The sequence below is a fragment of the Drosophila rhopaloa genome, unplaced genomic scaffold (assembly GCF_018152115.1).
Source record: "Drosophila rhopaloa isolate 14029-0021.01 unplaced genomic scaffold, ASM1815211v1 contig_178, whole genome shotgun sequence".
In the NCBI taxonomy this organism is placed as follows: Eukaryota; Metazoa; Arthropoda; class Insecta; order Diptera; family Drosophilidae; genus Drosophila; species Drosophila rhopaloa.
This window is the reverse complement of record NW_025335059.1, coordinates 8790987-8817664: the sequence shown is the minus strand read 5'-3', so window position 1 is coordinate 8817664 and position 26678 is coordinate 8790987. Positions and strand designations below refer to the sequence as shown.

Below are 26678 nucleotides of genomic sequence, written 5' to 3'. Positions count from 1 at the left end.
GTAAGTGTTAGTAGTTGGGCGTCTACATTCAGAAGTCTATATAGCATAAAATTGTGTCATTTATGACCGATATTTATGGCTTAATTTAAGACGTAGGCAGGTCCGGAATGAGTTCAGTGTTTGAAATTAATCATTTTTTCAGAGGGAGAGTTACCTTAAAAAAATAGAAAACACTTCAGAAAGTAGTTCTCCCATTTCCGAGTAATGCGATTAGTCTATTAGTAGTTTGATAGTGATGATAATAAAAAAGCAAAGCTGATGTTAATCCACATTACATGCACTTAATCAAAAATGGCTTTATGCCGGTTGCAAACTAATTTAAAAGGATTTTTATTCCTATTTCTGGCCATAAATATTTGGATGAAAAAAACGGTTGTGTTTGGAAAAAAAATTTAATTAAATATTTTCTTTGCTTGTTATTCTTTTTAATCCACTTTGCAATTCGCAGTTTTCGTTGATAATTTTGCCCACTAATTCATTTACACATAATTTATTATAATTTGCCCAAAATTCAGCATTCTTTAACTAATAGTTAATTTTTTTGTTGTATATGTACAATATGAGTAGATGAATCTAGAAAGGTGAAAAATACTTAATTATGCTATGGTAAAACAGATCGTATATAAATCGTAAACATTTCCTTTCTTTCATTAATCATATTGTTCTAATGAAACTTAGCAGCGACAGCACTTAGTGTCTAGATTCCTTTCTTAGGAGCTAAAAATAATTGCAATTAGAATTTGAATTTAGGTTGCACTGTTTCCTTTGATTTTCGACTCTCGAATGCTTAGCATCTAAATAGTTTCCGTTCGTGTTCATCAATTATTGTTTGATAGTTGTTAAGTATTCGCTTATAAATCACATAATTGCTTGATGAATTCCATAATGTTTTTGGGTGTAAGAGAGTGTGTTTTTGAGCGCGTCCTTGCTGCAGCTGCTCAAGTGCTTTTACATTTGGGTGCGATCCTAGACACAGAGAGATTCGGAGGAAAAAAAGGATTTCCACGCGCAGCCAAGTCGATTAAATGTCTTCCCCGCTGCCTAACTTTGTATCCCTCGGTATTTCCGCTTGATGCTCCCGTTCCGGATACTCCAGTCACAGGTAAGGATGCTGCTACCTCGTGACAGCCATTAGGAAAACCACCAGGCTAAGCAGGTGTCTCATCAGCGCCTCCAGGTCGGCAGGATTCGCTCCCTGCCTCCTGGCTGAGTTGCAGGCATCCGCGTCGCTGCAGCTCTGCAGACAACCATGCACGTAACTGGGGAGATGGGCCAAGAAAATATATTAGATTATGCCGAGCTATGGCTGACAGCCAGAAAACAAAAATAAATAAAATTACAAAAACTAATTTAACAAAATTGAAGTTCCAATTAAATATAGATGTATGATCTACTAAACAATGATTAATTATATAATGTAATCTGTATTCCTTACTCGCCATCGTAGTAGAACTTTCCGCAGTGCGACATTCTTATAATCTCGGTGTCGGTGGTCAGGGTTCCGCTGTCCAGGGCACAGCCCCTCACCGTTATCGTTTTCCCGGTCTCATCTTCGGAGAAGAAAAGGGTAGTAAAAAACAAATCCGGGATCATTCATCAGGTCAAAGCACTTACCGTAGTAGCCGGCGATCTTGATGCAAGCGGTGGCCGGAAATAGGCCGTCACGCCCCTTCCGGCCGCCCATGCAGGGTGACTCCAAAATGGCCGTGGAGTAGTTGTTGTGGAACGGATCGTCGCAGGCTTTGTTGGCTCCATTGTAAGATACGCATTTAAAACAGTCTATGCAGTAGCCTGACAACAAAAATAAATTTTGATTTATTTATGATTTTTATGCAAATAACTCCTTAGAGTTTTTCAACATTATGTTTTATTTATAATGTTATCGTCAAAACGAATTTAAAAACTTTTGATTATGATTACAGTAGTTAAGTAGTCTTAATTTTCCTATTAATGATTTAACTCAATTCCTTTCAAAATCACTTACCACTTCGAATAAAAAGGCCAAGCAGCAGGGTCAAAAGGGCGACGGTTTCCATAATTGAGCTGGACACCGCCATTTCTCGAGCTCACGGCACTCACACAGGATTCGCAGGACTCACAGGTTGACCAATTGCGGACATTCCTCGGAATTCATTTCACTTCGGTTTCTGCAAAAGGCGGGAACAACCAAAAGGGATTAAAATTAACAAGCGAATTGAAGGCTCTTAAAAACTTTTTCGATTTTCCGCTGAAATCTCTCGCTCAGCCCTTGAGAGCTAATAAAAAAGTTGAAATGAAACGAAGAGTATAAACGAAGGCAATGGTCATAAAAATGATTATCCACAATCCGCAGAAATGCAATTTCTTTTAAGGAAAAGAGAAGCAGACAAGAAAAATTAAAGGTAATAAATTGCACAACGCATTTTTGACACAATACTGCTCCCCTGTCTGTTCTTCTTTTTTCGTGTTCCATATTTTTATTGCCGAAGTGTAAATAATTGCTTTTCAGTCGATTTTCGTGTCGAGTGCTGGCCATGTGGTCCCCGAATGTTTTTTTGCTCCCCCACTTTTTGTTGTCTGCTTGTTGTTGGCACTTTTAATGGCCACTTCGATGGCCCAAGGTGTTGTTGGGTCAACTTTTGGGGCAGTGTTTTTCTTTGGTTTTTGTTTTATTTCGGGTCTCTCGAATTATGACAAATGATTCTGACTTACGGGCTGAAACTGTAGCTAAGCTCGAGAAACACAATTTATGGGGCCAAAAGCGTGTGGCTTAAAGCGGTTTTGGGCGTGACTTATTGGGGCTTTAAAGTATACAAAGTGGGCAAGTCAAAAGAGAAAATCTCTGACAGCCTTAACCATCACAGAAACGGTTTCAATCATTTTGTATATTTTTCTCTTCCACAGGCTGGCCATCAATTCAAGCGAATCTGTCAACGTGACATACAAATATTGTCATGGCATGGCTCGTGGCTATGGTCAGACCAAACAGATATAGCCATCTATCAGTTGACGCTTTGAAGTGCAGAGGTCATATCTGTGGATCAATATTTATTGCAAATTATGCCTCAACCACACACTTTCCGTGTGGCCCACGGGGCGTATGTGCAACACTCTGGGTAACCACAAGTGCTTTGCATTAATTATGCGATTTTGAGTGATTCTGGATGTGTGCGAGTCTGTGGGTGTTTGATTTGCAGTCGAACCTGTCGAACTCCTGTCGCTCAGATGTGCTCGGCTAATGTAATTAAGTTTCCTGATTAAAACGTCTGAAATTACCTACCAGAGAAAAGCACATTGCAAGAGGGCACAATAAGGTAAGTTACAGCGCTAATAAAGTTCCCTGAACGTAGGTGGAGGTGAAGAAATTTATAATTAAATCCGAAGAGTTTCGATCGACATCGAGTCTGCTGCCAGAGCTATAATTGTGTGGCGCATTTTCATCTATTTGCAAATTAGCCACTAAGCAGTCGAACGAGCTGCCAAACACATTTTCCCATCCACCAACCGATTTTCCTCTGGCTGGAAGCCAAGTTGGCCGGAAACGGCATTGTGTGCCAGTGTTGACGGAAACGGATGCTGCTCCCCCAAACCACCTTCTCCTGCTTTTTCCCCCGCTCCTTGTCTTGGCCAAATGAAGTTTACCTTTTGTTCATTGTGCTTGCCAGCTTTCAATATGCATCACTATCCTCCCGGTCGGTGTCCCATAAATACTACTACACAGAGAGAAAATGTTAAGAATATGAAAACTATTTTATCTATTTTATTTTGAGAAAAAAAATATAATTTTCCTATTTCGGTATATTTTAACAAATTACAAGGAGACAATTGTCTTCTCTTCTTTTGTTGTTCTTTGTGCATATTTTGTTGTTCTCTGTGCATACATAGCACTGCCTCGCATTTTCAGCCAGGAGTCGAAGTGGCCATTGTGCCCGTTTAACGACCATCGGATTGTGGGTGTAGTTGGGAGCAGGAGCAGCCTTTGTGGCCTGTGCTCCTTCGCCGTACTTACTTAATTTTGTCGCTTCGACTGGGCCACAATCGAATCAGCCACGAAGGCAGCCAAGCGGACAGCCCGTCAACTTCCGGTGCCAGCTGCTGCCACAAAACTTTTATGACACTGCCAAAGGCAGCCAATGAAGAGCTATGCCCGGGCAATTAAAAGCCTTCAACGTAGCTATTCTCCTCGGCACGACATTAAATTAGTCTGCCCTGCGAAATTGAAAGCTTCCCAACTTGGATTGTCGGAATTTTTAATAAAGTTTGTGCAAGCTAATCGCGTATTCATGGACCAAACTTGGCCCGTGGCGAACATTAAAAATGAAAAATGAAGTGAAAGTTATCCCCGAATCTTCTCCCTTGACAAAGTAGTCCGCTCAATTGTAGGCCATTAATTTCATAATCTGCCTGTAAATGGCAACCCAGGGCAAAGTGGAGTGGGTGCGCCTCATTAGGCTCTGGGTCAGCTTTGATTGAGCGACAAACACCTAGGGGTGAACTTTGGGAAGGGCAGAAAGTACCGTCCAGTTATGGGGGGCTCTCCATTTTGTGTGGTCCATTTTTTGTCTCAACTCGAAGTGATTTATTATGATTTCGCCTTTGAGTAAGAGTTTCCCATTTGCGATCGGGCCATAATCAATCGATGTAGAGGTCTAACACATTTCGCCCACTGAAACTGATGAGGGTGCGGATTTTATGCAGATTTTGCTGCTTTTCAGTGATTTAATATTCTACAGATAATGTCATGTCATTCAATTGGTTTAAATTGAAGTCATGGCCCTTTTGTTGTTAAATTTTGTCAGCGGCTATTTTATACATTTTGAAGGATGCTAAACTTAGAATATGTACACGTACATATGTAAATAAAAACAAAAAATGTTTATATTTATCTTTTTAAAAAGGTCTGTAATTGAAAGCGCAGTAAGCCAATGGTAGATAAATATTTATTAAAGAAATCCATAACTCTGAATAAGAGTAAAGTAATAAAAACAACACTACCTGGTTTTAAATTTTCCGAAACTTTTAAGCCTCCAAATGGAAGCTATTATGTCGGTTCAAAATTTCCAAAGCGTTGCATACTTTACGGCACCCACTGACCCTAAACCCACACACACGCCCATCTGAAAGGTTGCCTACCTTTAATTTGCTTGCACCTGGTTCTCTCGTGGGAGAAATTAATTTCACGCATGTGAGACTACACACACACATGCAGTTGCACACACAGAGTCGCACACAAAGTCTCATTTGAGTTGAATTTGCATAACTGCAGTGTTAGAGCAATTTTCGCGAGAATGGAAAACTGCGAATTGCATTTACAATTTGCAACTGCAGTTAGCTCAAATTGTGCAGTTCCACTGATGGTCGTAACCATCACTATAAGGAAGTAAAATGCTATATCCTTGTTTGCTAAAAAGCTAAAAAATATATATCTATAAGGTCAAAAATAAATGAAAATACCTGCTGTGAAACGGAGTGTTATAACATTTTTATGTGATTTTCCAAGAGTGAAAGCAATTTTTTTGCCGCTTCTCTGCGAAATTTCATTAAAATTTGTTTACTTGTTTGCGTTTTTGGCTCTATAAAAGCCATGCCCCAAAAACTACTCAACATGTAAATTGAATCAATTAAGAAGGCAAATATTTGTAGCCGCTGACCAAGACGATGTCAGCAGTTAAGTTTTATGCATCTGGTAACTCATAATGCCAGGGAACGTGCCTTCAAGGCCAATTAACTCCTAACGACCTCAGCTATTTATGGGCCCAACTCTCTTCGGGAGAACCTTTTAACAAAGCAGCTGAAATATCCGGGCAGCACGCAAAGCGATGGGAAATTGGTCACCGGAATGAAGGTCGATTTATGTCCGGGTCAGGAAGAGCTTACGATGATATGGGTCCCATATGCGTGACAGAAAGATTCGGCGTTGGCCAATGTTGAGACATTTGCAGTGGGGCTTATTGCCATGCTTACCGTCGCTTAAGTGTTTAAGCTTTTTTTGTTTTAAGCTCTTCAACCAATTTCAATATTTTTTGCCCAAGTTCGGGAAATTAAATCGTGTAATCCTGATACACGTGACCATGTACATCACATATGCAATATGCACACGCCAGGAAGTCTGAATGTGAAACCACAAATGCGGATCGAATCAAGTACCAAGGGGATGACAGCAATCAACTCCATCAAAGTGTTTTTGTTTAATAACCATATTTTTTTGGGTATTGATTGTATGTGTTTGAAATTCATATATAGAGTTTCAAATTGGTGTAATTGATACAGAATTTCAGAAATATTTTAGAATTTAAGAAAACTTTCCTTTTAAGTTTTGAAATTTTCTTTTAATTTTCAAACCCATCTGTTTTTTTTTTAATTTTTCAGGACTCAGCTTCTTAAGACAGAAATGTGCATTTAAGCAGGGCTTGACCCCATTTTTTGCATTTTAGGCCCCAAGTTCAAGAGAATGGCCACTTTAATGGAACGGCTTAAGATAAGAGGAAAAGGCCACAGACTGCATTCAAGAGGTTTTCTTGAATGGCGAACTTTTAGAATTTCATGCAAAATAGCTTAACTGGGTGCCAATATTCTGCACCTACTCTTTGTGTTTTTCCTTGCAAATTGTGAATGCGATGGTGTGGTGCCACCTTCAAAGTCGTTGACATCGATTTGAGGAATATATACTCGTAGTGAAATGTGTGTGTGTCTATGCCATGCTCAATGACTCTCGACCGCAATTGGTTGAGCACCCAACAACGAAGTTCTTCTATGTCCTCTGTCATCCGACACTTTTTTGTTGGCCCTCGATGATTCCGATGCTCACACGCTCCAGTGGTCAAAGGGAGCAGTCAACAGGTGCAAATCCCATCCAGTCGGTTGAGGTTGCTAGAAACCTATTTCTGTTGACCTTTTCGCAGTTAATTGTTGGGTTAAATGTGCTTTGCCGGCTCTCAGCGAACTTGATTTAGGAATCGCTTAAAGGCTAATATTGATGGCTTTAATTTTACAACTATTGAATATTTTGAAACTCCTTTTTTCATTTAACAGCTCTTAAAATTTTCTTTTTTAATTTCCCCTAACCACATTCAAATTCATAGTCCCTTTTAAGCTGGAAACAAATAGCGGAAAAACAGAAAAGCCAACGAATCGGAGTTTAAAAGTTACAAGGCAATCTAAATTTTTAAGCAATTCCATGAATAACAAAACAGCAATCAACATATTGTGCAAAGTTCTCTATCTGTATCTTTTGCTTTTCGTTTTTGCTGAAAACTTGAGCTTAAGAAACTCAATTTAAAGTTGGGTGTGTGTTTGTACTGCCATGACTGAGTGACATATTGAATAACTGAGTGAGCTGTCTCACGAAGCCCGAAGAAAGGAAAAACTTTTAGAGCGAAAAACAGAAAGTAATTCGTTCTAACCAACCAGGCAATTAATTTTATGCAGACACCTCTGGGTTTTAGCCAGTCCCGATGGAATGCCCACATACCATCGTGTTAAGTTCGGTTAATTAATACGCCCTTAACCGGAAAAAACAATTCTGAAAATGAGAAAGTTTACACTTTCAACAGAGGGCATTGGGGCAGTAAAATTGGCTTGTGGGCTGGGCAGTTTTGTGGTTCTTAGGTTTGAGTAAATAGCTTTATACGAATATATTTTTGCTTGCAAACCGCAATGCTTAAGATAGTCTGTTTGTTTTCTGTTAATTTGCTAATTTAATGACTTTTGTGTTGGAAATCTTAATTAGCGCCTTATACAATAGTTGCAGTTGTTAAGTAACTAATTACTTTTATGAAATAGTAATTCAATTCATGTATATTTATTAATGATACCAATTAAACACATTTCGACAAGCCAATTAGGATCCATATTGTGTTGTCTTTAAATGGCCCAAGGCAATTTGAGAAACATTTTGTGTCAAAAATCCGGATAATATTACATATTTTCAATTTCCCTGACATTTCTGTTTTTAAGTTATGTCCTATTCTGGTATATGATAGAGGAAAATTAAGTTTGGATGCAAGATAATGTGCCCTCAAACGGAAACTTCAGCATCACACAAAAGCAGCTTTCTCATCAAACAAAGTGCATTCAGTGCAACTAACAACTGCAAACAATTTGTGGCAATGGGTTTGAAGAGAATAAGACCAAGAAAACCACAAAGTACGCCGAGTTCTTTTTTTGCTCTTATTCTTTTTTTTACCGTTTTAGTTCAGTGCATATTTATTTTAATTTGAACCAGCCAAGAGGCACAATAAATTCGTTATTTTCCATCTATTTTTTGCAAGTAAAACTTTAGCGAATGCCGCAAAGTATGCAACTGGAAACTCTGAATAGTTGCAAATTCACTTCATCAAAGTAGAAAATCCTTTGCTCTGAAGTTGCCTTATTCAAGTTATTTAGTGTGAGTCAAAGCCCAAATGAAGCCTACCATTGTGGTTAGAACAAACAAAAAAAGTTATAGAATTCGATATTTGTTCAAAAACTACATCCAACAAGATAACGTTTGAATTACAAAAAAACTGCATATTTAGAAACAATTATTTAAGCAACATTAACGAAAATGTAAGTAAATATATTCCGCAAGTAAAGTTTTTATTGGAGAACTTTAAATACAAAACGGAAGACAGCAGAAAACACACTATTAATTAACTTAATTATTTTTCTTCAAACTTTTAATTATCATCTTCAGAAAAGTGTGTAGCCGGAAAGTTCCAGCGCTGAATAAATTCATAATGAAAAATAAAACACAATTCAATTTGGCTTCGTGCGAAAATGCAAAAATAATTAAGGCGTGCTTGGAACAAATAATGAACTTCCTCAACATTTTTTGCTTTTGCGCAAGAAAGACAAGGTGAAAACAGCATGAAATTACGAAACGCCGCTGAAAATGCAAAAAGTTGTTGCCATTTAAGAAGAAGTTTTGACTTAAGAAGTTGTTCAGAGGATGGTGGGGCAAAGTTTTTCAATAAGCGGTCTTGCCAAAAACAAGCCAAAGTGAATTCAGTCAAACGCACGATAAAGAAGTGGAAAAAACTACACAAATGTGGCAGACCTGGGTTGGGGAAAAATATATATATAGAGCTCCCTCAAGCAAGTAATCACGAAAAATGGCTGCCAAGGCCACCATACATTATAACTTAAGTCAATAAAAATAATTGAAAATCAACAGCAGCGGAACATGGAGTAATGAACCCAACCATCTCGACGTCCTTTTCACGATGGAAGTGAAACCCGACGCCTTCATTGCTTGTAGTCGAAATAAAATCGAAGTCACCACAAACAAAAGGTATGAGATGGAGTTTATTGAGGGATTGACGGCACGCAATAAAAACCGGGTCGAGGCATAAAAAATCAGCGGAAAACGCAAAGAAAAACCGGAAGTCGTCGGTGGCGGAAACTTGAGGCCTCCAGCTGAGTTAAAGGTTTGAAATAAATAAAACATCAGTTGACGTTGTCAGCTCTGCGGGTAAAATAAAAAAATAAGTATGGTGCAGGCGATTGATGTTTTGACATCCGATACTTAAGGGGTTACTACTCCGAATTTGTATTTCCCAAGCTTCATTATATATATAGGCATTATCCTTTGTGAGGTTAATTCAGAATTCACGAGAATAGTTCTTGAGCCTTTTTGCTTCTCTACACTTTCATTGTTTTGGGGTTGTTGTTGTGCTGTGTTTTTATCAATAGCATCAAATTCTATTGATGTTGGTTTTGATTGTCATGCTAAAATTAACCACATTACAAGCATTTTAATATACACAACGAAATTGTTCAGCCACATCATCAAAAATGTGATAAATTAATAAATTCCGTATAATATTTGTACACAACGCTGTTTACATATAATTTCAATATTCAACGCTGTTGTCGCATATAAAAAGCGAGTCGAACAAAGGGCTGTATAATTTTTTGTTCTCTTTTGTGTATGCATTATGCAAAACCCATCAGAGGCGAAACGCAGACTTTAGTTAATAAAAGCCACCACACGGATATTTAATTTTCGTTATGCGAAGTGAACAAAAGCTGGAATGAGGACGAGCCATCAGATGATTGGCATTTTTGTTAAACGGTTCCATAAAAATATGGCTTTAATCGTTGCGAAGTGGTCTTTTCAGCTCAGAAGTTCAGAAGTCGACCCGACCTGCTGTCATTTTTGCTGATTGCCCATTGGGAGTAGAGTCCTGAGATTGACAAGGCAAATTGTGGCAAAAGTTTGCGGCTGCAGCAAAAACGAAGCCCTTTTTCAACCAACTCATTCTCTGACTTTTGATTCCCGGCAAAGTTCGATTAAAAGGCCGACAACGGAGAAGCTCGAATTGCAACGGGGCAGGATGTGCACATTTGAGATAAATAGGAAATTGGGTTAATATCGGGTATTAGGAACTTCAAAGCATACCCCGCTGCTAAATGGTTAGAGTTTGGCAGAAGGCAATCTTAAAGTACATAAGCTTGCATCTAGACCAATACTCCCAATTTTAAATTATGATGTTTACCTACCAATTTTTCTAAATGTTATTTATTTTAATTCATTAACGTATTTTTTAATTGATAAACTATTTATAATTTTTTAAAGTTAAACACGATCTTACAAATGTATTTAAGTTGACAGTTGTAAATGTTATTTATCACTGAATAAAGTTTTCAATTTTGAAACCACTTAGTTTAAGCTAACCTGTACAGGTGAAATTAACAAGCACTCTCTTCAAAATTAAAGCAACGAACGAAGCCTCATAAAACTTTATGAAATCAAATAAATCAAGTAGACCGATAACGGTGAACAATAACATTGAACAATTCTGGCTAAAATTCGATAAATGTACAAAATAACGTTTTTGCTTTTATTTTAAAAAAATATGAAATATAAGAAACTAATATGGCCATTAATCATTTTAAAAGAAAATGAAGCTAAAAATACAGTATCCATAAACAACAACTGAAACACAAATCAAATCCTCTCAAAACGGAAGCAATTTGCGCAGTGCAAATTTGTAAATCAGCTTCCTGTTTTTCTCTTTCCTCTAAAAGCTTTTCTTGACCTTTCAGAGAAGCATTTGAAATATTATTTGGCTACCCTGTCGGAGAACTTTGTTATAGTTCTCAATTTGTAAATTATTGTTGGGTAACTTTAAAGCCAACGTTGTTAATACAGATTCTTAAAGCTTCTTAAATCGCAAAGTCCACTGGCAAAGTAAAAGCTGCCCCTGCTGTTTACCTGCCAGTTCATTTGCATAATGCTCGGCAGCGGACGAGCCTTGGCACTTATTTGCCGAACGCTTCTGCCTTGGCACTTGATTTTCCTGTAAACTCTTCATTTGTCAACAATTTTTCATCTCTAATGAGCAACTTCCACTGCCCACACGCAAATGAGTTCGCTACCAGCCGTGAAGAAAGAAAATGAATGTCAAATACTTTATTTAAATGACGGACAACGGTGTTCAGTGCGACATTAATGTTCGCAAGTTAGGGCACCATTTTTTCTTGTCTATTGCAAACATTCTGTTTTAAGGGGAGGAAATCAGGTTGTCACCAAGAAAATAGCTATCAGATTCATAAAGGAGTACACTGCGAGGGATTTATTTTTTCACAAAATAATATTCCTTAAAATGTATATATTTTTGTAAAATACTGTTATTTAAAAGGTAGTTTTAGTCATTTAAATTATTAAAGTAAACTGAGCAAAAGAGTCTCCATCTAAAACTAGACGATGATTGAAAGAAATACAAACGTGATTATTCCTCCTAAGAAGCTATCAATGGCAGTCAAATAAACACTGAAGGGATCAGACAAAGAATAAAGGGGCGATTGGGTCATACTTCTAGCCATTGATTGGGTGAAAATCGATAGCATTACATTGAAACTGGGTCGCCCACGAGAAGCCTCAGCTTGTAATCGAAAAGCTTATACCACATTCTCAATATTCAATTACCAGTGTCCTGTTAAAGGGGCCTCACCACACGCAGTTTGCCAATTCCTGGGTGTAAATGCTAGAGAGGCTGAATGAAGGGGTTTTGGCGGATAGTTGGTTCTGTCTGCTTTTGGACTCTTTGTATTCTCTGGCACGCACAATTACGCGGAAAAAGGCGAATGGGCGAAAAAGAGCAGCGTGAAAACAGCAGGGCGTATACGTGATGTTTGCCTTGTGGCGAAACGCTGGCGAAATCGAGGATTTGCAGAAGAGAGCTTTATCAGCTGCAGTTCACCCAGTGAATGTCCAGAAATTTAATTCTTCAAGCTAATTTTACCACAGAGAGAATAAATCTTGTAATATTCAGATTTAAAACATAAAAGAAAATTATACTCTTTTCTTATTTATTTTTAAGTATTATTTATTTTTATTTATTTATCTATTTAAATAAGATCTATCTATTATCTATTTTTAATAAGATAACTTCGGGTTAATATACTTTTTCTATTTTTTCAATTTTTATTTTAAATTTTCAAGATAAAAATTAATGTTTTGACATATTAGAATAACCCCCCTCATAAATCTTGACAAGTTTAGAAGCCTACAAAGTATTTATTGCATCACTTAATATTTTAATTAATAGCTGGCATTTGTTTTTCATATCATAACAGAAGGAAAAGCACGGGGACAGCGTCGACCAAATCAAACAACTCGTTTTCTATTGAATTGGATGTCATGAATGAAAACAATGGCAAAATGAATAGAAAACAGAGGAAAATCTTTGAGGAACAGCAGCAACACAACACACAAAGATTCGAAAATAAAGTGATAATGCATAAAAGAAATGAAAAAAGTCAAAACGTAAGTCGCTTTCAATCTTAATAAGATTACCACCCTTGCTAATAATATAGCATTTGCTGGAAAAATTATACAGAATTTGGGAAAAGCTGCAACATTTTCCTTTTCTTAAAGTCGTGTCAATTGCATCATTTATAATGCCAATGCGCCAGATGGTGCTATTTTATTTCGTTTCCTGATGTTCGTTCATATCACGTATCAAAATGTCTAATGAAAAAACAAGGATTCCAGCTTTAGTATGTGCGTTTTTTGAGTAATAGCTCACATTCACATCAAGAGATTTACAGAGAATAAACTGCAAAAGAGGGAATATTGTATAGACTGACCACCATTTATAGTGGGCAAAGGGATTACTGTTTGTTTTGTATTCTATTATTCTTAAGAGCATGGAAGTGAAATCGTGTTTTGCGTTGCTAAATAAGCGAATGAAAAAACTCCAAGTAAAATATCTCGGGAAAGATTTAGAATTGACTAAAACACACAGACCTCAAGATTGCTGAACCAGTAGTTAAATTTTTTATAAAGTTCTTACTAGTCAAATCCAAAAAAAGGTTTTTCTTGAAGCAAGTTTTACACGTTGTAAAGCCATTTTCTCTTTAATATACCAACTGGAATGAAGTTATCTGTACCTTAGACTGCTCTGCTGTTGACCAGAAATAGTCCCTTTAGCAGGCAATAGGGCGTGCCTCGAGTACTACACCACATACATGTTGTAACTGTGTGAAGCAGACTGGGACTTTTATTACAATCCGTGATTGTTGCAGCAGATGGTGAGCAAACCAGGAAAGGTAATTGTGGCGAAAGTAGCAGGGTCCGAGAGTAAAAATTTTTGTCCCGCTTTTCGTTTCTGTAAGCTACTTAGCAGGATAAAAAAAACTGACATGGTACCATTTTAATATTTTAAATTTTATTTACAGTTAGTAGTTATTAAAAAAACCAATGTAAATTTTTCAATGAAATCAAATAAAAGAATTCTAATGCAAAGGAAAATCGTCCACTCAACTTCCAAGAAGGCTTTAAACCATTTCAGTAAAAGTCATTAATGCATAGTAGCAGCAAAGATTATTTATTGCTAATTCTTTTTTCCTCGAAATAAATTTGTGTAAAAACACTTCTATCAAAACAGCAAAAAAGCGTTTGTTGCGCATACGTCGCGTGTTCCCAAGGACAACATAAGCCGCCGACTTCAACGTCTCATGCATGTTTTGTGTGAAACCAATAGCCATAAATTTTCCTAGCCAAGCACAAAATTCCTATTTACTTTCTCTACACAAAGAAAAAGGGTGTGAGAGAAGTAAAAACGATAGAGAGAAACAAGCACAACAAATTTTACTGACTGTTTTTTGCTGGCTTTATGAAATTCAAATTTTATTATGGGCAAGATGAAAACTTGAATTGAGTTGCAGAATGAAATATAACAAAACAAAATTATATGCATGAGTTTTTCTCGAGGAATGTGCAAGTTTACTGCTTAGCCGCCGGCCTTTAAAAACATGGCCTTTCACATGAAAAAGAAGAAAAAATTAAAATGCAGAGTGTCGGCTTTAGATTTTATTAAGTTGACTTTATTTAAATTTCAAAACTGTGCTTAACATACGATTTTTTTTTGAGAAAAGTGATTTACATATAAGAGCTGTATTTTAAATACACTTTTTTGAAGTTCGGCAATGATTTAAATTCTCTTAGATGGGAAAGCAATGGTTATCATGTATCTTCAATTAATGGCAAAAAGTATTCAATAATCTAATTGAAATGTAAAAGAAAGAAGGAAGTACGTCGTTCACAAATTTGGCAACTGTCTATATTTTTCAGTTTTCCAATTATTTCATTAAATCTAACTGGTAAAATGTTTTAAAAAGTTTATATTTGCTTTTAAGGCAATTTAACTGATTGATTGTTTATGTCGGCATTTGACAAATGAATTTTTGCCATCTGCTGATTCTTATAGCCGAAAAAAGGTGATTGGTTTTAATTGCCATAAAATATCAATGTCATGCACAATACAGTGCAGTTCTCTATGCAATGCAAATGGAAATCTAAATAAAAACACTAACTTTTCTTGCTTTCAAAACTGGAATAAAACTGACAACAAAAACCAAGCAAATTTTGCAGGGGGCAAAGCAAAATACACAAAATGTTGTAAATGTTTTGTGCTGTCATTTCAGTTCAACATTTCAACAAATTTGGTTTTTATGACAGCCAAATGTGTGTGTAATTATTCCTGTCGAATGTCGGAATGGACGCGAAGGGACCTTGGTCAGACTTGGCAGGAAAATTGCCCGAACAATTATTATGATGGTTGATAAGCCTCACGCACACTCAGACACTCTTCTGCAAGCACACGTGCACTCACTCGTGTGTAGTAAAAAGTGGAGTTGGAATTCGCTTTGCTACGTGACTGCTGGTAATTTTCGTGCACATTGCGTATACGTAATGTGACGCCGGTCCCAACTAAATGGCCCTACCGCTACACTAACGCACGACATTTGCTAGGGCTTTGGTGCCCCTTACAAGTTTAATACACAGAGCGAAAACCCCATTTATTTGAACCGTAACCTCAACGAAAAAACAGATGGTAAACAATAATGTTTTTTTTAGCTTTGAAGCTACATTTAAATTATTTGCATTAATTTACTTAAAATATGATGTGTTTCTAAGAGAACTCTTAAACAAAGTGAATGATCAATTTAAAATAAAGAAGTCAACTAATAGTAAATATAAAAGTATATATTTTAATAAATGCAAAAAACGGCCGATAATATAAATTTAAGACATCAAAACAAAACTTGTTTTTAAAATTTTCTCCTCAAATCCGAAATAAGAATTTCATATCTCAAAATACTTTTTTAAGTGTGTACATTTTTTTGTTGTTTCATCCCTTCCCCGCTTATTGTCGCCTTTGCCCTCGTTATTTCGCCATTTATGCGACTACCTTTTCGTCCCACTCTTTTGCAATGGTACGATAATGTTGCCTGCTTTTCCACGCAATTTTGTTGAGTCTTTCGGTTTCTTTTATTGTTTTATTTTATTGTTTATTACCACATTTCTCGTGTGCGTTCATGCACTTTCCCTTATTTTCAACACGAATTGCACCGTCAAAGGTAAACAAAACCTGAGCAAATTTGCTGATGAATTGTCAGCTAATTAAATAGGCCATCTGGGCAGGATAAAGGCTGGAGTATCGATTGAATAAAAGTCAAGCCAATCCTACAAACTTGGAGTAATTGATTTTGGGAAAAGTTTGGAAACCAAATTACAAGCGATAACCAGAAAATCTTTTCATGAAAGCAAAAAACTTTTCTTATAGGCATAAAATAATTGGTTGCCTCACAAGAATGTATTTTCCTATTTTCTAAGGTTGACCTAAATAAATAATTCCCGTCACGATCCAAATCTGAATCTTTTTTATTTAATTACAAGTTCTCTGTGCAATCTTAGTAAATGCTTCAGATATTTTTGGCACGGAGCTTCATCAATTTCCGAACATCTTAGCCGGATAAGCATAAATACTCACTTCAATCTTTCGTTAATGGTGATTAAATCAAATAATTGATGGGCATCCTTCAATTTTTGTGCGCCAGCTGGCTTCTTTCAGATGAATCCACTCCGCTTTTAAATCACATAAAGCTGCGTGAAACGGAAATGCCCAAAAAAACTGTTGATTATAATTGGAGAGCAGCTACTTGAATTTTTTCTTTACAGAGCATCTCATTAAAATTTTTTTCGTTTTGAATACGTGCGTAATTTTAAAACTATTTTCATAAGGAATTTCGATTTTATTAAAAAGTGAAATAAAAATAATAAAAGCCAAATAAGGACACAATACAATTATTATTTATTTTTTGGGCACGCATACCATAAAATTATATTTGTTTTTTTGGAATATATTTTAATATGCGAACACTTTATTATTTATTATTTTCTAAGCCGTTTTTTCACACCCACGTGTCGTTTTTAAGTCCGTTACGTAGTTTTTCGAATATACTTTTTGCTTTATTCCGGTCGGATCCGTTGCGTTGCGGTTCTTATGAATGCCGCATCAGAACTGAATTTCTATCGGAGAAAGTGCGCTGACTGCGGCGTAGACTGAGGCAGCGACGCCGACTGCGCTGTCGAATAAGTCGGACAATCGCGGAGTCTGCGCAGGAAATACGCCGAGAAAATGAAAACAAACTTAACCCATACGATGGTTTCTGTGCCTAAAATTCATTGGTATTTCCAAGTTTAAATAAACAAGTATCATGAAAAAAATCTACTGTTTCAAAAACCAATCTAAATAAATAATTTATTAAAATGTTATACACATCTTGAAAATAGAGTACGCCTTAATTCAGAATACCACAATTATGACTATACACACACATGGTAATTATTTTGATACGTGGTCTTGACAATTTTTAAAAGCAAACCAAATTTTTTCTTAGATTTCTTATTCACTTGTTGGCGAATGGCAAATCATTTAGGTTTGTATAGACAAGGAACTTCCATTGCGGTTTTAATACAATGATTTCCATTTCTGGAAATAGCTAAATTCTATGGACTACATTTTTGAACTTAATTGAGTGCACTGTTTACATTTTGACTTTTCGGCATTGTTTAGCCTGAATAATTTCGTTCTGTGTTTGCTTTGTTTTCGCTCTTCTATTTTTAAATTTTGCTGTTTACATTGTGGTGAGTAGAACAAGAGCAAATGCAGTACAATGAAATGTGTAATGATACAAACAAATTGTTAGGTAGGTACAGTAACCTATTATACTGTATACTCATACAGTGGCAATAATTTTAAATATTTTAATTAATTTTTGACTGTCTTTGACTCTTAACAATCCAGGATGTTTTACGTATATCTGTATTAAGTTTAAGGATGGCACACCAAATCTCTTCTAATATTTTTAAAGTCTTCTGAATGAAAGTTGTCAAACTATATATATTTATTTTTTTATAAGAGTAAACTACACAACAGATATTTTTTGTGGGTAGCCAAATTTATTTAATAAATATATTTTGTAGGTATTAGATTATTTATTATACCAAACTATCTAAAAAAAATTTGAAATCATTATAAAAATTGTCTTAATGTTTATATTTTATTGTTATTGTCAAATCTTTAATCAGTAACATTAAAAAAGTATGGAGACTAATTGCTTTTTATTTATATATGAATTCGACTGATTAGAGCAACTTCAAGGAAGCTTTAACTCGGAGAAAGAGAACCGCAAATAAAACTGGCACACACATTATCTTTTATCAATTACTCTATAAATCAAGGTCGTGGGCGGGTAGGTGAATTTGCTGGGGCTGCAGGAAAGATCTAATGGAAATGGAATTTGTTCTGACAATATGCCGAATGGGGCATACAAATAATTAAAGAACGTCTTAATAGATAAATGATTTAACCCGCTAAGCTAATACATGTACATGTTTAACATTTCTGGCAATAGAGCTCTATAATAAATTGTTATGAATTCTCACAATTTTAAATGGCCGGCTTTGAAAAATGTTCAGTAACCCCCGTAATTAATTTTTAAAAACTATTTTTTTATATACAAGTACTATGCAGTTTATTTGGCTTACTTAGGTTTCCCAACGAGTCCATTAAATTCGCAAACAAAGAAATAGTCCTTTACTTCCAACTTTACGACTGTGTGAAGTGGTAAAGTGGTTTGCCAGACTCATTAATTTTACTCAACCGGATATGAATAATGAGTTGGGATTTAGGTGGCAACTCACACATAAAATATAAAACTCGTATTTGGTCAAGCCAACAATCTGCATTTTAAGCCCCAGAAGCTCAGTGGCACACAGGCAAATGTGGCAGGACATTTTGAGTTGCTTGTGGTGTCCATGTCGCCTTTTCCTGATTGCTGCATGGTGCACATCCTTCTTATTTTTTCTGGTGCACCCAAAATAAGAACAAAAACTGATAAAATTTTTCATTTTAACTAGACTGGGTGACTTTGCCCCAATGCTTCTGTCTCTTTTTGCGTCTCGGCAGCTGTCTCTCTTTCTTGTCTCTAGCCAATTACAAAAGTTGTCAAATTGTTGCTGGTCTCCTTTTTGTTGCTTGTTTGTTTATGTCTCCTGGTGCATTTTATATGTATTTTTGCCCCAGACAATATTGGCTTCCGTGTGGAACTTTAACTTTTCACGGCAACATTTTTGCAGTGCGAGAGTGTGTGCTACGTTCTTTTGAACAACGAAAATTCATTCATGACCGGAGCATTGTTCTAGTGGAAGTTTAGACGAAGCTGACAAAAACACTAACGATCCACTGGAATTAAAAAAAGTATGGTAAATATGAAATGTTTTTACGAAAGCACAGCAGCTGTTAATTTTTGTTGAACATCGCAAAAATGGGTTTGAACAAACTTCGGTTGAGAATTTTTCATTTATTTAATCATATTTCTTTCTATTTGTATATTTTTAGTGAATCATATTGCGAGATCAGCGGAAGCATTTCGATTTTGATTTTAATTGGTTTGCCTCTGGTTCTATTGTATATTTTTGTGTACTTTGAGTTGCTCTTGTTTGGTGTTAACCCATTCACTTTAGATTTGTAAACAGATTGTTTACGTTTAAATGCTTCAGGATCATTAACTTTAATCGTTTTTCAGAAAATAAATTGAAATAGAAATGATGCCAGCGTTCTCTTAATAAAAACCACATGTGCCAAAATTATGACATGAATTCTGGCTTTCTTTTCCATAAGTTTCTTTCATATTATTAAAATTTTAACAAAGTTTTTTGTTCTTAAATATTTTTATTTGGCCCCTTCTTCTAAATTTACATTTTTAAAATATCGAAACCAATTTTTTATCTTACAATATTTACTAAAGTCCCAATAAGAATGCTTTGTACACAAGGCGCCTTAAATTATTTTTAATAAAGAAAAGCATAATTTTGCCAAGTAAAGGTAAAGAGCATACGTCCTTTTGGGGAAATTACAAATAAAGAAAATTAAATGCAGGTCTCAAGTGGCTTTTTCTGCGGCTTCCACCACGTTGGATTGACTGCACTCGGTTTGATGAGTAATCCCTGCCAGTCTGCAACCAACATTTATTCCCTGTCGACTGCCATTTTCTGCGGACGAGGCCAAGTCTGCGGCAATGAGAAAACCGTAAAGCATAATGCCCGCTGACATATATATTTTTTCGCTTCCTCAGATTTTTTCCATTCTCTGCACAACCGATTCTTGAAATAATAAAGAGAAATTATTGGTGCACTGCGCCTTTGGGGTGCCAATGTCCTGGTAAAGTATTCCTTTTGAGTAGAGGTATAATTTATACTTTAGTTATTTTTATATGAGAAAAGAGGATGCTGGTACTTTAGAATCATCCCCTTTAATCTTTTAGCAGTCCGTTTGTACGTGAGGCGATTAACATAATTAGATGAGCTGCTCAGCCCTGAAAAATTTAAAACTCAAGGCTCGCAAACAACACCTTTCAGATAATCAGACGGGAAGTGTGTGCCTGGGATTTCCACAATGTTTACATATTTGCACAATGAAAACGATGCCCACAGCAAACCGTAATCCCTCCCTTCCGCAACCCTTGAAAAATCCCACAGGTGACATGAGACAAACTTTGTCTTAGCAGTCACACATCAGGCTTAAACATTAGCATCAACTTTTGGTGCTGGTTTACCCCCCTTGGCACTTAAACACCTTCTTAAATGCTCAGGCAGAATTTTCACAAAATCCCTGTGAACTTTTAATTTTCTCACGCAGAGCTCAATTTTGCTTAATTCCTTTGAAAAGCAAATATAAATTCCTTTGGTATATGTACTTAAATATTAGCTATTAGTGACTGTTAAATTTATTCAAAATATTGGAAATACCATTAAATTGAAAACGAAAGTAAAGAAAATATTTATATAGTTTTTAATTATCCATATAATCTACATGTTTTTAATGCCTAGAAAAAAAATTATATGGCGATTACTAATCTCTATCACATTAAAAAAAAATCAAGTTAGGTTTTCCAATTGAACTAGTGGTTTAATGATGGTCTTTTTTTTAGATTTGACTTAAACCTAATTTGCCAAACATTCAAGTCCAAGCTAACTTTAACTACGTTTGAACAAAAATATAACCATCGAAAGGTTTAGTAGCACATTTTCTGCATTGTCATAAACGTTGTTTAGGCGGAAAGCTGACATATTTTACTGACCCACATCCGATAATAAAGAAATGGCGGCTTTTACCTAACACGTAAAGTGACAGTCGCTAAATAGTAGAAAAGGATAATACAAAACAAGAGAACAAGACAGAATGCAATTATTTGCACTTCCCGCCAGTTATAAAAATAAAAAAATATACATTTTACATAAACAGCCTTAAAGTGTTGGCTTCTACTAAAGAGAATGATAATAACAAAACTGTACTTTTACCCAACAACTCGTAGGGGCCTTTAAAGTAAGTTCCTTAATATAAACTGAAACGGCCAGTTGGTTGCCCTGCGGCTTTAATACCCATAAGTGACACAATGTAAGATTTTGCCTTAGAAATAAAGCATTCATTGATTCTTCTATTGATATTCATAGTGTTTACTTTGCCTATATTTGAAAAATTTGCTGACTGAACAAACGAAACTCTAATGGAAAATTCGTTGGCAATATTTAAATTCATTGCCATTTCCAGTTCAAACTAGTTTTGAGCACAGCCAGCATTTAAATCCCGTTCCGACTTTTTCCTAGTTTCCCACAGATTTCCCCGAGGCTTCGGGTTGTTTTCAGCGTCGTCTGTTTGAGTATCCAAGTGGATTGGGTCAGACAACAGAGGGTAAAGGAAATTGTTTTGCTATGGCTCATAGTTGGGCATAAAAAACAGCTGCGAAGTGCCGCTGACAAACAGACCGATAATCATCTCCAGTGTCCCTATTTTTTGTACAACCGTAAAAACTTGTATTTATCTTTTCACAAAATGAATTTCGTATCCCTAAATAAATACATTTTAAATATATTTTAAGCTTCGCAAAAATTTATTAAGGAAGCTAACTAAGTGAGTCATCAAAAACTGTTCAAAAACTTCTGCAGTCCCAGCCGTATTTTAATGGTGCACAAAATATGCATGACATGGAAATTAAAAGCAAATATCTGAGCTTTGTGAACCATTTTCATGCGCTATTGTTGAATTCTAATATTCACTCTACTCCGGTATTCATACATCTCAACGAGTAGAGAGTTTATGACAAGCGCTGAGCTTTTTTTTGCGTTACCATTGCCTGGAGCGACATTTCAGCTGACCACGGTTAAATGAGGGAGATTTTAGTACCAGTGAATTGCCCCAACAATTATTAAAATGGCTCACAAGCGTCGCCCATATGCACACACCGCAAAACGTACTGAATATTCGGGAATATACACACTGACTAACAATGAAAATGAGGAGGGTTGAATTTACTTTTGCTACGTGACTATTCGTAATTTTTTGTGGGCACACTGCGTATACGTAATGCGAAGCGAACTAACCCATGGCATTTGAAACTGGCTTTGCCCCTTGAAAACCCATCTTCCCCCTAGATCTGCTCCGCTCCCCTCATCCTGGCTTTCCCCCTATTGTCATTTCTTGTATGCTAATGTCACCCGTCTGTTCTTGGGGCTCTTTTCGCATTCTCATATTCATTATTATGCTTTTTATTATTTCTTTGTTTTTATGGTCCCAAGCCCACTCCTTCTCCCCATTACGAATTACATCTGGTATCTCACAGAGGATAACCAGATGAATTAGCCGCGGAAAATTACATGTCACAGGGCACAGCTGAACTTAAAAATAAGTGTGACTTACTGCGGTGAATTTTTGCAGTGTCAGTAAGAGTTTTCCGTAAAAGTTTATAGAAGCTTAATATTGGTTTCAAATTGTTATTGAAAAAAATACAAGTTAATATGCATATGGTTATTTTAAAAAGGAGGTAAATTTTTCCTTTCCAGTAAGAAATTCTATTTGTATGCCTTTATGCAGGGGTTCAGGTGTCAAATTGACATTATTGATCTGTGTGAGATTGAATATGAAAACCTTTCACGGCAGTCACAAATCGAATTGTATGATGGCTTTATGTTTATTGTTGAGATTCCTTTTCCTTCTATCGGATGAATGGCAGGATTGGGGCTTCAGAGTCTGACAGGCAGCTTTTGGCTTGGCCTCAGGATTTCATATTGGATTATGAAAGGCAACTACGAACAGGACCTTTTGCTTTGTTTGCTTAGACAACAGGTTGGCATCAATGCTTCTTTTGATATCTTTACGTTTAGACATGATTACATAAAAGAAAATTTAAAATATATTTCTTAAAATTTGTTGCTTTTATTTTAATTTGATAATTTTATAAAGTATTTTTGAATTGGTGTTTTAACAGCCTAAATTAATTTATTTTGTACTAACAAATATTTAATATACCTATATTAATTAAGCTGTCGTATCCTTCTATCGGTTTTAGATTAAACAATTTTATTTCTTAGCCCACAAATAAATATAAATATAAAACTTGGGGTTCTTGAATCAACACAAGAAAGCAAAAGAAAAGGCTGAGCCAATAAATTCAAGTACGATTTGCGATAAGTAACGAATGCATTTTGGAAGCACACGAATAGCAAATGGCGTGCAATACTGAAGGCTTACTTACGGAATGACGCGCGGAACTAAATCTAATTGTGTAAATCTGTTGCATGCGCCATGTATGTACTCAGGAGTATAGAAAAATCCCTGCTTTTGCTTTTCTGGGCTTTTTGAAGGAATTGCCAATGAATACCTCTGCGTAGCTTTATTGACTTCACAGTAGAAGGCAATTCCGTTGGACGAAACGCCAAAACGCTTAGCACGTGATGTCGAAGCCCTCGGGTGAGTGGGTTATTCCACCCGCACTCCCAATTCGGAATCGCTCATTCGCAGTGTGTGCCCGTCTGCCTATCTGTTTGTTCGGCTGTCGGTCCATTTAGCCGTTTGTCAGTTTTCCCGGACTGCTTCCATTGCAATTTCCCCATCCGTTTGACTTGTCTCTCGTTTCCGTAATGCGCTTTTCGCCCACGTAATTGTGCGTGCCAATGACAATGGCTAAACCTTGTTCTAAGTCGGCCTAAAAGAGCCTCTGAATGCAGTTCACTGGCTGGCCTATTCGAACACTTCCACGCACTCCACCATCAATTAATTGGCTGTTTCCTATGCGAAGAGCTAGTGCGCAAATTGACACACACAAATAACACTTGGTCTTTTTTCCCAATTGAGGTTTGATTGCTTTAAATGCCAACGTCAACAACACTAAAATGGGTTAAGAATAGAAGATATCAAAGAAAATATAGCTACATTAACAAATTCTTTAGATAACCCAGTATTCAAGCTACCATAATGAATTTCATACAACATTTTAATACACAAAAACTCTTTGTTTGAAAAATTTGTATTTTGTGAAAGATTTTTTATTCACCTGTTGGGGCTTAAAAATGTACATTTTTATTTAAAACGAGAAAAAATATTTGTATCGTTTCATTACTTCACAAATTGAAATCAACCGATTTCGACATTTATTCGTGCTCTAAATCAACTCTCAGATCCGTCATACATCACTCACAGAATCCCACTTGATTGCTTTCCACGGCAGCCTTTGGATTCCTACGAAAAATCCCATCACTTCCACATCCTAGAGCCAGTGCGCTTTTTTCGCTGACGGCCAATCCTTTGCACGTCCTGGCTATAAAGTGCAGGGGTCACTAAGCCAATTTCAGAGTGTTTATAATTGAAAGTCGCGACCAGCGATGAAGGTCAAAGATAAAGAGAAATGGCTTACTAAAATGGTTTGAAGAATGGTTGGTCTTTGTTAAAAAATCTTCAAAAATAGTTAAAACTTTAACTAATGTAACAAGTTCCTACAATCCTACACAATTTATTTTTCTCTTTAGTGTTCTGATAATTAAAATGACTAGCTAATTGGTTAAAAAGTTACAGCATCATATTCTATTCAGATTTGGGCATTCATAATCAACCTTTAATTATAGCTCCCGTCGCCTGTCATAAATAATTCAACATTCACTTTCCCTAATCGAGTTAATAAACTCAGACATTTAAATCTGTGCAAATATGTTATGCGTGTGGGAATTTGAGTGCCACCTGGGTACTTCGCACTCGTGAGGGAGATGTTCTCGGGGGACACACAAGTTAAACCTTAATGATGAAATATTCTACCTACAAACAATATTGACATTAATTAATTTTGATTTATGTCTTATGCTCGGAACCCTTATCAGCAATATATAATTTGTGTTTAGAAAAGATAAAAATCTGCTGTTTCCTAAAAAAACATCGTTTAAAAAAAATTATTTCAATTTTGAAAAGATTTGTTTATAGTTGCTTATTATTATTTAACATGAGTAACTTTGGATATAATTCGATATTAATTAAAGAAGTATCTTAAATGTAAAACGTTCACTATTCATTACCATTTAGAGCAATTTCTCGTTACACTTTCGCATGCCGCATTGCATCTGCAAGTCGATTTCAAAAGTTTCACTGCGCTTTAGCTTTTTGTGGGAACTTAATTATCACAGCATGAACACCAAAAGTGTTTTTCGGAGGCTGCTGCTTCTGCAAATGCAATTTTCGTGCAAATATTTGCACACAAAAGCGGAAAACTTTCTTCCAACTCGATGCTGCATTTAGCGCAGGATATTCTTCGTTTGTTTTTTCGAAGCTTTACAACAAAAATGTGAAACGTTTATTCTATCTTCAAGTTAATGTTTCTAACCCAACCTATTTGGAGTAAAAGCAATTCCTTGTAATTAAAGTGCTGAAGATGTAATAAAACATATCGCTGATAGAAGTAAAATTCTTTTATGATCTATAAATACAAAAATTAATTTGTGTAAGCTATGCCATTTATATTTGCACTGAAGCCATATTTTGAATTTTATATATTATTATAAGGTGTAGAAAACTAAATGAAAACAAGAGAGAACGCTATAGTCGGGTGCCCCGACTATCAGATACCCGTTACTCAGGTAAAGGGAGTGCGAGGGAGATGGAGATAGAAACTTTGATCACGCATAACTTTTTAACGAATGGTCCGATTTGAAAAATTTCTTCTACATTTCGATAGGTATTGATAAACACAATAAAACTGCATTTTTACTTTTCCGAAATATTTAAATTTTTAAAATCGTATATAAGCGATTGTGGGCGTTAAAGGGGGCGTGGCACCTTTTTGAAACAAACTTGCGATGCGTAGGAACTCCTAGAATAGGCATGCAAAATGCCAATCTTCTAGCTTTTATAGTTTCCCAGATCTCAGCGTTCATACGGACGGACAGACGGACAGACGGACAGACGGACATGGCTATATCGACTCGGCTAGTGACCCTGATCAAGAATATATATACTTTATAGGGTCGGAAACGCTTCCTTCTAGCTGTTACATACTTTTGCACGAATACAATATACCCTTTTACTCTACGAGTAACGGGTATAAATACTTTCTGAATATTTAGTATAGGCAATATCTTTAGTAAACTAATTCAATGAATAAACGCTCTTAATTTAAAAGTAGAATTTTGATTCGGCTGAAGTAAGTAAGTAACTAAGTAAGTAAGTAACAAAATATAATCTTGGTGCCCTTTCCTTTATTTAGGAAGAATTAGTCATGAAAATAGTGGTCGTTCTATCTCGAATTCTTGGCTGGCAGCCAAAAAGCGGAAGCGGCATTCAATTCCACTGCTGACGGAAACGGAACTTGATGTCATCTTCAACATAGCGATGTTCACTTTTTGTTTTATCTGTGTGTCAGCTCTCAATATGCAGTATTGTTCCATTATATTTAACCTTTGTCGTTTATATTCCACCAGGAGTAGAAAAGCTAACCGTTGTCATTGTATAACGACGATCGATGTGCAGTTGAAGCTGCTTCTGTGGCTTTAGCTCTTTGTCAGTACTTACTCGAGATTGTGGCTTTACTGTGGCTTTTAAGTCTTG

At 36.0% G+C, this 26678-nt stretch overlaps 1 protein-coding gene across 3 annotated transcripts; it reads right to left on the bottom strand.

The window, feature by feature from the left end:
- Window positions 1-401: 401 nt before the first annotated feature.
- LOC108051364 lies at window positions 402-16760 on the bottom strand. 3 transcript variants are annotated; one of them, XM_017133453.2, is made up of 6 exons: window positions 16713-16760; window positions 16242-16354; window positions 1985-2147; window positions 1615-1791; window positions 1436-1550; window positions 402-1259 (listed from the first exon to the last, which is right to left on the bottom strand). In XM_017133453.2, exons 3-6 carry the CDS (start codon window positions 2055-2057, stop codon window positions 1115-1117), a joined length of 510 nt encoding a protein of 169 aa, XP_016988942.1. In that variant the 5' UTR covers window positions 2058-2147; window positions 16242-16354; window positions 16713-16760; the 3' UTR covers window positions 402-1114. The 3 variants fall into 3 exon arrangements, with proteins under 3 accessions (XP_016988942.1, XP_016988941.1, XP_016988943.1); XM_017133452.2 differs by having other exon boundaries at window positions 16584-16759; XM_017133454.2 differs by having other exon boundaries at window positions 16673-16743.
- Between the last annotated feature and the right edge of the window lie 9918 nt (window positions 16761-26678).